At 37.9% G+C, this 13,574-nt stretch overlaps 1 protein-coding gene across 2 annotated transcripts in view; it reads left to right on the top strand.

The window, feature by feature from the left end:
• The window catches only part of CPED1 (cadherin like and PC-esterase domain containing 1), a 320,153-nt gene that overhangs the window by 105,016 nt on the left and 201,563 nt on the right, over positions 1–13,574 (top strand). For both annotated transcript variants that reach the window (XM_055138503.1, XM_004602249.2), the window contains one exon: positions 12,914–13,097. In XM_055138503.1, coding sequence (XP_054994478.1) covers positions 12,914–13,097 — 184 coding nt within the window. The remainder of the gene's footprint in view (positions 1–12,913; positions 13,098–13,574) is intronic.

Below are 13,574 nucleotides of genomic sequence, written 5' to 3' on the forward strand. Positions count from 1 at the left end.
TCCAGCTGGAACTCCCCCCTCCCCCAAAGAAAAGCCCTTGGTAGCACTTTAAAGGTCTTAGTATGTTTAGTATTGATTATTTTGGGGAGTCTTCCAAGTGGTACTCAGGCAGCTTAGGGCCACTCTGAAATGCTCCGCTTCTGTGGGCCTGACAGTGCTCAGTTTCAGGTCTAGTGATGTCAGAGATACATGAATCACTCCTGAGAACCATCATGGTTATACCTGGCAGGTTATTTTTGGGGGTTGGCAGAGGGTGGGTTGGTCGAATATGTGCTGCTGGGAATGAACTCGGGGCTCAATGCATTCAAAGCCTGTGCTCTAGCTTTTTGAGCTAACCCCCCTGGCCTCTAGTAGTTATTAATTGAGTGAGTAGGGGTGGGAGGAAGGGCAAATGGCAGCAAAGGGTAATTTGCTTCATTCAACCTGAAATAATATTTCTTTCGAATTCTGTTTTGATGACACTTTACTTTTTGTAAGTTACCCCCTTGAGCTCATAGTCCTATGCAAATGTTCACCCATACTTTTCTTTGTCCACTTCTCTTACTCTAGTTTAAGTTCTATAGATTAGAAAATCTGTTAATTTTTTTCTGTTCTCATTACTCCAGAAAATAGTGCGAAGATTAAGCTCTGAAATAAGCACGCATCATTCTCTCTTAAAGGGAAAATGAGGAGGGGAAAACCGTATACTTTGATTTTTTTTTCCCTTTGTTAATCTTTTCCCTCTTTGACTTAAAATGAGTTTGAATTCTTTCCACCACTTACAATCCAAACTTTCAAATTCTACCTGCTTTGTCTGATCTGCAGAGTTAAAATGTAGTTGACTTATGACTTTGGACCTCCTGAGTGATATTAGAATTCACAGGACTTTATGAAGCAGCCTATGTGTTCTCATTGGTGACCAGAACATTATTGGGTGCCACACAATAATTTTTCCTGAGACATTTGCCTGATAAGAAATAGTAAGATGCAAATAACTTGCTATCCACTGCCTATCTATTCTAAAGATGTCTAAGAAGCAATTTAGAACTGGAAGTTCAGTCTGGAGTTGCTAAAGAGGGACATGTAAACAAGCATTCACTGAGATAAAGTGTTGATGTTAAAACTCTAAATTCGAGGTAGAATATTCCAATTCTCTGAAAAATAATTTATATGAATAGAACTTACTATAACACAATGCATAATAATTTTTATATATATACCAAGAGTCCCCTACAGTATAAAAGTAAGAGATATATAAAGAAATGATGAGGAATATTCCCAAAGAAAAGAGTCATTTGAATTTAATATACTCAATTTAATCTTACCTGAAAAGGAAACATATTTACTTAAGAGTTTAAAATCTGGAGAGGAATTTAAAGACACAAAATTGAGCCACCATTTAACACCCTTAAAAAAGCAACTGTTACACAGTTCTTTAGCAGTGAATGTCCTCATACTTTAACTCAATTTACTCTTCTATCATTTACAGTATATAAAGTAGGACAAACATATCTGACTGTCACTTGACTTTCCTATCTAAGCTTGAAAATTGGGACACCTCTCTTCCAGAAACTCGTGTTAGGTTTTGCTTGACTCCTGGCCTTTATCCTTTACATTCTCATCTAACTAGGAAGAAGCTCTTCATGACACTGTTACTGAGTCGACTTGACCTCCATAGACTCCAGTCAGAGAAATGCTCAAAAGGAGAGAGAAACAACTTGAGCGTGAAACAGTTCAGTAGGAATATGTTCACTGAGGGTCTTAATCACAGTCCTTTCTGACATATTCCCATATACCCGACCTATTTCTGGCATGTGGGCCTCAAACTCTCATTCAATTGTGACACTAGGCTCTAGCCTTTGTGTGTTCTCATTATATATATATATATATATATATATATATATTAACTCAGAGTTAGATATTATAAAAATAATGCTTCTACTCCTATATTCACATGCAGTATATTTACTTGTAAGAAATATAAATGTTAGAAAGCAATTACAGTACATATGTGCTTTGCTATACTAATTGTAGCAGATAAAAATTAAAAGTTGTGGGGCTTGGAGTGATAGCACAGCGGGTAGGGCTTGCACACAGCCAACCCGTGTTCGATTCCCAGCATCCCATATGGTCCCCTGAGCACCGCCAGGAGTAATTCCTGAGTGCATGAGCCAGGAGTAATCCCTGTGCATCACCAGGTGTGACCTCCCACCCCCAAAAATTGAAAGTTGAGTTGGTCAGATGAGTTGTTAAAGGAGAGAGATGTTAACATATGGCTTCATTTAAAATAGGGCTATTGGCTTTCATTGTTTGTGTCTTATATGTAAATTTTGATTGAGTTCAATATACTTAAAAAGAATTTAGAATAATTGTTACAGAGTTCTACTGAGTCATTAATTATTTGGATGCAAATTATATCAATAGTATTTTATAGTTTGCTCTGAAAAATGTTCCTGAGTAAAAAATTAAAAGTGATAAAGTGATTAACTTATTTTCACAGTGGGTGGGCTTAGACAGCTATTCTGTTATATTTGTTGCATTCTATATATGAATATTTGTAAAGGTTGTGTTTCAAATTTTTATTAATGATACTCATTAATTTATACCCAATTATTCATCTTTGGTCTTGCTGAAGTAGTCATGCATTTTTTCCTGTCTTTCTTCCTGGAAAATTCATGCAGAAAAATATCAAAGCAAAATTAAGCTGCCATAAAGTAATAAAACAATCTTTCATGCTGTTTGGTCATTGCAGTGAAATCACAGGGCAAGAAAATTGAAGTCGTAGTCTAGACATGGCTTTTATTACCAAGGAAAATGAGCAAAATTCAAGGTTCTTATGTTGCCGTGGTCAAAACAGAGCAGTCCATGGAGAAAATTGTTTTTGTAGAATTGCGTGGCTTTGACACTTCCACTGAAAAAGATCAGAAAGGAGAGTATTTATGGCTTGCATTCACTGGGTTTTCAATAAACATTTGATTGATTGACTGGTTAGTTGGTGGAAACTATACAATGACTCCCCTTTTAAAGCACATTGCCATGTCATTGATCTGGCCATCTTTATAAGACAAATTGTGTTTTCACTTACATCAGGACATAGACTGCATCTTATTTCCTATAACAGGAAGTGGATATTAGAACAATGTACTGTTTGTTTGTAATTTGATGCACTCATATAAGATAGTAGCCTAAAAATGATCTTCTGAAACAATGGTCAAGTGTTGGTGTCAAAACTACATGGATAATAAGATAACAGTGTTGAATCTTGACAGAGGAATTTTGAGTTTTCTGGCATAAATCCAGGATTATGCAGCATTAATGTCTTTAAATATTTGGTGTATTCATTCTTTTAAAGATAGTGTTTGGCCCAATGCCATTTGCATTAGTTGTGTGTAAAAATTAATGAAGGAACTGATATATCTAAAGCCTAGTCAGCCTCACTCTTACCATTGAAGCTCAGGGGTAGGTCATAAATAGTCCAAGGAATTTTATAGATGTGTTATAAATTTGTTTACTAAAAGCTATAGCTTTAAATTTGTGATGGTCGTTTGTAAAAAAGCTTTTCCTTGAACACAACTGTAGAGAACTGACTTAAATGTTGCAGTAACTAGGTCAGTCTTAGGCTTTCTGCATCCATAGAGACCTAGCTTTCATACAGGGCTCCTTTAAGAAAGTCAAATAGAACAGGAAATGAATTGCTCTGCTGAGATATCACAATGTCAAACTTGAAGAACATCACAAAAAAAAATGTGTCTTTATAGGCTACTTAAAGATGCTGTGTTTTATTTTGGATTTTTTATTTGTGCTTATCATTTATACTTCCTGCCTTGTTCTTGAGAGACCAATGTCAAACATCAGATGTTTAAGAATCATATAGAAGAGGATTTAATAGATTAGGCTTTATTTGATAGTCAGCAGTGCTGGGAACCACTTAGTGTTGAATAAATTCAGTGTAATAACATTTGAGTTGGCCTTTGAAATTTCTGAAATTGTAAACAGGTTTTTTAGATTATAGAAAGGGATTGTTTTGTGCTACTAGTAGTAGATATTTTTTCTTTTTTCTTTAGTCCTTAATAAGTCCCATGTATTGTACAAAGTACTTTAAAGAAAGTTTGCTATTTAATTATTTCAATATTCACTTGAGGTGAGTTCTCCTTACTACTAGTATTATTATTATTCTCAGTTTTCTGATAAGATACTGAACTGAGAAAAGTTAAGTGTGATTATGCTCATGCCAAATGTATATGAAACCTTTAGTAGGCAGAAAAATGATTTTTTTAAAAAAGTGCTATTTGGAGTGTAGTTTATAAAATTAAAGATGCCTAAAATACTTTTGTAAAAACAGTGTTGCTTTTCCCCCAACTGTATCACAATGTTCCAGATATATTGATTCCATTCTCCTGGGAAAGCAAAACTGCCTATAACCCCAACACAACTACCCCCAATCTCTCCTTCACAGACTCTTTGTAAGAGTTGTTGACTTTGTAAGAGTTGGTGTCTTCGCTTTCATGCTCTCTTTTCTTGCCCTGAGGTTCAGGGAATTATGCACAGGAATGGTACTGTTAGGCATCTTTCCCTGTAATTGTTTATTTCAAGGAGCCCATCGTATTGCTGGAGTCACAATTGCATCAGACTCTGAAGTACAGGGCAAAAATGATTCTCTGTGTTAGAGTTCCTGGCCTATATAAAAATCCCTGTTCCCCCAAACACCTCTCTGGTTTATTCTGTATCACTAGTGAGGCTACTCAAAACTTGGCTTGCTCACCTTGTCCTTTCAGCTCTCTATTTACTATAACACGTGTCTCTGATTAGTTAGATTAGAAAAACTGGGCTCACTGTATTAAATAGAGATTTATTAATCTCTCAATTAACAATCAATCTGTCAGAACTAGAGGGACAACCGAAGAAAAGAACAAGAACCTCTGCCCTGACAGAGTTTTAGTTCAGTGGCCGAGACTTCCAACTGCTAGTGAGTGAGTGCATGGCTGAACTTGACTCTCTCTGGGGGGTCTGTTTCCTCCCCATTTTTACTGCTGAAGAAGTGGAAGTGTAGTTGATACTTTCCTAATACCTTCTCAAGGATTTGGAGCTAAAACTGTTTGTAATTGTAAGGTTCAGCTCCCCAGAGTGCTGCCATCTGTTAGAAATATACACTTTATCTCCTAGGTCAATGACATATAATTTTGATGATATGATTTTATTGGGGGAAAATCCCCATGCCAACAATATAAACAAAGAGTTCTATTTGGATAAAACATTGAAGCTTGGGTACTAACCGTTTACATGGGGGACTTAGGGGACAGACTAACACAACCAACAGTGGGGGTTCAGAGATTCCTTCCCAGCTGTCTGAAATTGGGAGGCAGGAAATTGGGAGCTGTCTGGAAAGAGGGGACAGACTTTATGTATGGGGAAAGCTGGGGCCCTAGGAACACAGCTGTGGGGTTCTCAAGTCTGACCCACTTTAATACCCAAATTTAGATGCTGTTTCAAAGGGTTACTATCAGGACCACCTGTTAATTTTCATTTACATAGGGCCTCTCACTGTCCTGACTTTATCTGTCCTTGCCTTTCACATGTCTGTTTATATTGATAATATAACTCACCTTTTTGCTTCCACTTTTGAACCAGCAGAGCGCCGCTCCTTCTCAAAGGGCTCTGCCTTTTCATCAGCAGGGGTCATTACATCACAAGGTACATACTATTTCCATCTGTCAGGATCTTTACAGTGTCAGTACATATGCCAGAGTACAGCTACAGCCTCGCCTACCAGGTTTATTGGGCCTCACATAAATAAAACAGGTCAGCAGCTTCTGACCCTGTGGAGCAATCAGGATTGCTGTAACAATACTTGAATTTATAGGGGCCAGCGTTTCAACCCTGACCTTTAAAACTTTGCCACTTACAGCCCCCAGTAGGTTATATGCAACCAATATTACAAATGATAGCTTTCCACCTAGGACTGGAGACATTTGGGATTGAACAGTATTTTATTAATCATCTAGATATCATTCAGTAAGTGTTTGTCTTGTACCATTGAGCTTGCTGCCAGTATTTTCCCATCAGCTTGCAAAGAAGTAAGTGGATTCAGAGGTGAGGGTCTTTGTTCCTTTTTTAGCACCAGGGACACATGGCGCATGCTTCTATTATTTTTTAAATATATGCTAATGCTCATTTAAATATTTATCAGCCCATTTTATGTTAATAGAAAGCAAGGCCCTTTTTAAAGGGTTCTTTATAGAAAAACCCAATCAGATCTATTTTCCACCTACTTATATCTACCTACAAAATGAAAGAGTGCTACTGTAAGGTATTGGATACGTGATTCTGGAAGCGGAGGAGTCACATAATCTGCCATTTGCAACCTGGAGACTGCAAAACTGCAGATGTCAGGGTCAGTGATGGGTGATATGGATTCCAGTCTGGGTCTGAAGGCTTAAGAACCAGGTTTGTTGAGGGCAGAAGGAAACTGATGTCCCAGCTCAGCCAATCAGGCAGAGAGCAAAATCAATCATCCTCTGCCATTTTGTATTATTCAGGACTATAAAGATTTGGTTTTCTGCCTACTCACATTAGGGAGGGCTATCTCTTTTACACAGTTCAAATTTCCTCTAGAAACTTCTCCTCCAGAAGCTGTCTCACAGATATATCCACATATGATTATAACCAGCGTTCTGGGCATCTTTTGGCCTAGTCAGATTATTACAATATTAAACATTACATTCCTCACAGCAGGCATTCTAGCCACTGGAGCCTTCTTTTACAGATAATTTAGTTACTCTTTTGTTTCTCTCCAATAGGTACCCTCATGCCCTAAGAGGACCTTATGTAATGACTACTACTTGATCAATATTTAATTGATTTTGACCTAATGAAAGGCAATTTCACATGGTTCGCCTAACCCATTCCCACCTGCGATGTAGACATGCTCTTATTTGAGATCAAAGCTAGTATGGTTGCTCTCTTAATCACCTTTGTAAATGTGCACGTGTGCTCACATATATATAAACATGTAATTTTTCTCTAGGATACACGGTTATTAAGGAATAGATCAGGGCACAAACCTGTATTTTCTAAATATAGAGCTTTTAGGGACCGGAATATTCTCCGTTGGGCCTGGAAGATTCAGACAAGAATCTGCTTCTGGATGTTAATCTCTCAGACTGCATCAGCTGGTCTTTCCAGTCCTCTGACCTCTACAAAGTGATCAGAGACTTGCAGGAGAGAATTGGGTTCTTTTCTTCTCTGACTCCTTTCTTGAGGGACCTGACTGGTCTCCCTGTGTATGTTCATGTTCGTTGCAGGCTTTTCCCCACAGTACTGCACTTTGGTTTTAAGGACTCAGCACCTGTTGTTGATTTACTGTAATTCCACCCTCCTGTTAATAGACCTGGTTTTAATAGCCTCTTGGTGAATAATCTCTTTGTTACCTCCGGGACACTGGCATCCTCCGTTTCATCCCAGTGCCTGAGTGGATAGCTATTTCCTCCTCATCACTTTAGTTTGAATGCCGTTCATTTTGCTTTACATGTACATTTTGATGGTATATTTGCGTGGCTTTTTTATTTTCTCTACAGGTTAAGGCCTAAGACTCATAAAAGTATCTAGGGAGGAAAAACAATTAATACATCCATAAATTGTATTTATTTATACTCCTAATTTTAGACCTAATTATTACAACTCTTTATTGTCACTGGAAGTTTAAAAATAAAAAAGCATTGGCCAACTTTAGCTTTGTAACATGAAAAGTAATCTTCATATGTATGTGAAATATAATTACACATTCACTAGTATCTTGCTATTAATTATTAGCCTGGGGGCAAAACATTAAATCAAATGCATATAAATTTGGCAGCTAATCTTTGCTAATACAAGTGTTTTTCTAGTGCTCAGTTTTTGCCTCTGATATATGTAATTTTATGCCACGTGAAGGGAAAGAATAATTAAATAAAATATTTTCAATGCATTGTAGTGTCAGAATGGAGCGATAGCACAGCGGGTAGGGCCTTTGCCTTGCACTCGGTCAACACGGGTTCAATTCCTCTGTCTCTCTTGGAGAGCCTGCAAGCTTCTGAAAGTATCCCACCCTCACAGCAGAGCCTGGCAAGCTACCCATGGCATATTCGATATGCAAAAACAGTAACAACAAGTCTCACAATGGAGACATTACTGGTGCCTGCTCGAGCAAATCAATGAACAGCAGGACAACAGTGCTACAACAGTGCTACAATGCTACATTGTGATGTCATTTTGTTCTCTAATTGTACATTGACTTAAACCCTAGCCCAGTTCCCCAGGTGACTTGAACATTTACCTTGTTATGGATCAGACATATGTGTATGTGTTCATTTATTTACTTGTTTAATTTTTGGGTTACACCTGGCAGTGCTTAGGGATCACTCCTGGCTCTGGGATAGGGGTGGGGGAACCATATGAAATGCCAGGGATTGAACTAAGATCAGTTGGTTCTAAGACAAATACTTAACCCCTGTACTGCCTTTCCAGCCCTAGTGGATCAGAAATGTATTTGGTGATGTGGGATGGTGAGAAAATTTGTAGAAAATTCCATTCTGAATCCTAATAATCTCTTTGACAATGTAACTTTCCTATATTAAGCATAAGTTAGTAAAAAGAATCAAAAGGAAAATCCAGATCTCCTTTTTCTTCTTTAATCTTTACATAATTTTGCTGTAGGTAAAATTGCTCTAGAGTCACCTGACCAACCAGGCAATAAAAGACATAAGAAAAAGAGTCTTCACACATCCTTTAAAAATTGTCTATTTTTATTCTGGGTGAGGACTCAGGTCAGAAGTTTCAGCACTTTTGCAAACTTAGCTCAAGCTAGTGAATAAGTAAAAGCACAGTCTACAATTCATTTAGTCGGCACAAGTGAGGTAGTAGAAGCCATGTTAGAGTGTCCATGTTTATTACTTTCTAAAAATGTTTGATTCGTAGACATTGAAGTTCACATTTAACAGAAGTCAGTTTGATGTTGATCACAGGTGATTTCTAGGCTTTTTGTGTCTTGAGGGTAATGGGGAAAAAAAGAAATGGAATACTTTTTTAAAAAAAGTAGATATCACCTTCTCCAGATGGAATCCCGGTGACTATGAGTTTCTACATACATGGCTCCAATATATGGGGACCAGGACTATTTCTTCAAACCGCATGGGGGCACTGGAACTGGGCAGTTCCATCCCGGCTCCCAGCCCATCCCTGACTCCAGAAGTCATGCTCTCAATCTACCCCAGCACCATCTTGCCACACTCAGCAGTGAAGAATCCTGGCCAGCGGGCACTACACACCGGAGAATGCTCCAGACCCCAAACTATGCCTATAACACTGGGGTGCCCCAGATAGAGCAGGTGCAGTCTCCCTGCCTTCTCCAGATGGAATCCAGGCAACCATGAGCTTCTAAAAACATGGCTCCGGTATCTGGGGGCCAGGACTACTTCTCCTTTCCTGAAATACAGAACAGTGCTCAGGAATGGCTCCTCCACCCCTGAATGGGCATGATCCCTGAGGCGCACAAACCAGTCTCAGAATGCAGCGGCTGCTGGCAGAAATGTTCCTTGACTGTGAACTAAGCTATGGCCCCGTGACCACCCCAGGAGGGAAAGGGTCTTTGTCCCATGGCCTTTTCCCCTTTGTGACAGCATGGCGACTGCCACCTTTCAGAGCAATTGGACAGAGAGGTAGGAGATTGCAGTGATGGGGCATGAAGGAAATCTCCCTATGGTGGGGGGCAGAACCCACCCAGCTACCTGCCCAAACGAGACCCCGAGCGGCGACCCATGAATGGCTCCTCTCCTGAACGGCCTTGATCCCAGAGACACACAAACCAATCTCGGGACGCAGTGGCTGTTGGCAGAAATACCTCTGGACTTAATTACTAAAATATCAGAATTCCCAAACCTCCTGGTTGCTGTTGCAGCCGTGCAACATCTTATGTTCTTCATTATCAGCAATAGAAAACAAATTATCTAATGATACCTTTTCAGCAGATCTGATTTTTTGGGGAAAATTCCAAATAATAATAGTGGGTTTTCTGTCGGAAACTGAATGTAATCAAAGTAAAGAGAGAGTAAAATGAAAATCATCTGCCACACAGGTAGGGTGGGGGGTTGGATGGGGGTATACTAAAGTTTTTGGTGGTGGAACATGTGCACTGGTGAAGGGAGGGTGTTTGGTCACTGAGACTTAAACCTGAAAACTTTGTAACAGTTGTCATGGTGATTCAATAAAAAATAAATAAATAAATTAATTAATTAATTAAAAGTAGATTAAACCAGTAACTTTATGATAGTTCTTTGTTGATATGTCAGATGCAAGATATGCAATTGACTGATGACAAAGCTTTTACTGAGTGAAGTAAGAACTGAGTGTACGTAAATTTTTCACTGTATTAATAAGAACTCCACAAAATGAAGTTGAAGCATTTTAAGATAACCATAATATTATTATTATTTTTTTTTTGCTTTTTGGGTCACACCTGGCGATGCACAGGGGTTACTCCTGGCTCTGCACTCAGGAATTACCCCTGGCCCTGCTCAGGGGACCATATGGGATGCTGGGATTTGAACCCGGGTTGGCCGCGTGCAAGGCAAACGCCCTACCCGCTGTGCTATCTCTCCAGCTCCCATAATATTATTTTTAACATGGGGGAATAGAATCAAGAGAAAAGAAAATGAGATAAAATAATGAAAATTCAAGAATTTAAATGCAATTTATGTGTATGTTTTTCCCTCTCTATGCACACTCACACACACACATAATGAGAGCGTAAATATAAATCACATAAGGACTGAAAATTTTATTAACATTCAATTCCATTTTTTAACCATTTTGGATGTTTTAGAGATGTGAAAATCTGACATAATCTTTGCATTTTTCAACTACATTTTATAGATGATCTCACTTGAACCAATCCAGAAAAAGATGACATTAGATTAGCTTTATTTTGGACATATTTGCTGCCCAGTTCTTCAAAATCATTCAACTATTATTATGGCAAAATTCATGATATGACGTAGCTTCATTTGAAGTAAGTTCTCCTTGGGTTTCCAATCTGTGTTGTTCTTCCTGGAAGCAAAGTAAAAGGAAAATCATTATAAATCACACTTTTCTCATATGGTACAAAAGGAGACAAACATATTAGCTCTTCTGGAGAGATAAAAAATTTCCTAGCAATAAATTCTAAAAAACCTCTATCGAAAAAGAGAACACATTTACTTACTGTGAATTTAGAGGATTATATAAACACTTCAACTCATTCTAAGTTTTGGTTTTAAAGAAAAGAAATTACCCTAATGACTCTTCATTTGTCACTTCCAGAAATAAGCAACTTGAATATTTCTTTTATTATGATGTATTAGAGCTTCATTAATAGGAAAGCCTTACAAATAGGCTATCATTTTTTGAGAAAGATCACACTGTGCTAAATAATGAGATGTGGGAATACGTTGAACAGCTTGACTTCTGCTGACTTTTACTTAAGAGTGTGAAGTGTTTGAAATTAGACTATGTTAGTATTGATGAAATGTGCACAAGAAGGGGGGGGGAAATAATTTAAAGGCTTTGTTCCATTCTGAGAGCTAGATAAATTGTATAATTTAAAAATAAAGCACTGTGACCCAGCAGCAAGGAAACAACTTTCAGATGCCGTTGCAGAGAGTGGAAATTGGGGCAATTTTTTGGAAAGCAATTTAGTAATGTCTATCAAATTTGCAATGCATTTACCCAGTGGCCTGGCAATTATACATACCAATTAGAATTTGCCCCTAGGAAAACTTGTAAAAGTACACCAAAACAGATGTATAAGATTCTTATTGCAGTATTTTCACTTATTTTCTTTTTCTTTTTTCTTTCTTTTTTGTGATGCTAAGAGATTGAACTTAGAGCTCATGTTTACAAAGCATGTCTGTTTAATTGCATTAGTTTTGAAAAAGAAAAATGAAAAATATCGTACCCCAGATCTAAATTACACAATAGGTATAGTGTTGAATTAGATGTTTATGTAATAGAACATCATAAACTATTATTAAGTGCTTGGAAACTATGTGTATGTTTACATGGAAAGGACTCAGGTTAGCAGGTAAATTAGTCAGACAGAAAATCACAATGTTTATTTTATATGTCATATAACATAAATATCTATATCCATATAATCTCATATAGATTATAGTGATATATCAATTTATATATTGAAAAATCTTATGTATCTTATCCTCTGTGTTTATCTGGGCTTCAAACATTTTGACATAACAGCCATTAACATTGGGTGGTAGAGCGTAGTATGTTTTTTCTTTTCTCTAATAACTTTCTTTACACATTGATTTTTCTAACCATGTAGATGCAACATATATATCTAAAATATAAAAATATGAGTTTTTAGAATTAATGTTGAACTAGTGATGATTTTTACTTTTAGATACCTCCACGGTTTTCCACAGTAGAATAAGGCCCTAGTTGAAGTTACCGGGGTCACTAAGCCTGACTAACTCTAGCATGTGAAGGACTATTGTCAGGAAACCAACTCAAGTTGTCTGTGTAATCGTCTCATGGAAAACAATAGTTCCTGACGCCACAGTTCCTAGGTTGAGATTGCATCTCTTAGCTGCGCGGAGGATGAAGCCATTGGGTGTTGTATTTTTAGAGACATCTTGCCTACCTCCCCTTCTAAACTTGGATAACTTAAAATCTGTTATTACATAAGAATTCATTGTCGGTGTAAGAGAAGGGACTGGACTGCACAGGTCCCTCTTAACATGCATTCGTATCTAATTCCTCAATGAAGATATGCTTGATTCCGCGTGGGCTGTATATAAGCTGCCCGCATCTCCGGGATCTTACCACTGAGCACAATGGATGCAATTTTGGAAGCAACTCCAAAAACAAAGAATAGAACAGTTCTTTTCTGCTCACTAAAATCTTTCAGAATTGCAACTCCTGGTGAACCTCTCTGCGTGTCTGGACCAGCGCGTGCTACTCAGGCAGAGTGCTCCGTATCATGAGAGTGCTCCACAGCAGAACGCTCCGCATCAGCCGGGTGCTCCACATCACCTTTTAAGAGCGGGGAAGCCTCATACGTGGAAACTCGCGGACTGGAGACAGGAACAGCTGTAAGCTAATTATTTTGAATTGTTAATATCCAGCATGTATTTCAGGTGAGAGCTTACAAGAATAAAGCGCCAAAACAGATCAAGGGTATTTTACGTGTTTGAATTATTGGGTTCTGTTACATAAATTTTTACGTGTCCCTTCATAATAAAGAATGCCATCATTGATTTTCTTCTGGACTAACTCAAGCCTCCCCTGCCATAGAATAAACATTCGTGTAAATAGGACTCTTATCTAGGAAGTTACATTACAGGAAATTGAATTTAAGACCTTGACAATGTGAAACTATAAAATTTTAACTTCCATTTTATACTCAAATGACATTGCCTTATTCTGTGACTAAGGCTGAATGCATTTCCCCCCTAGTTATTATTTTTATGGCTCCCAGGATCTAAGAAAGCAATTGCAGGATATCAAGATATCCAAGCAACTTTCACAGGGAGGAATTCAAAATGTAACTAAATTACAGTGAAAAATGA

This window comes from Sorex araneus, chromosome 1 (assembly GCF_027595985.1).
Source record: "Sorex araneus isolate mSorAra2 chromosome 1, mSorAra2.pri, whole genome shotgun sequence".
Taxonomy (NCBI): Eukaryota; Metazoa; Chordata; class Mammalia; order Eulipotyphla; family Soricidae; genus Sorex; species Sorex araneus.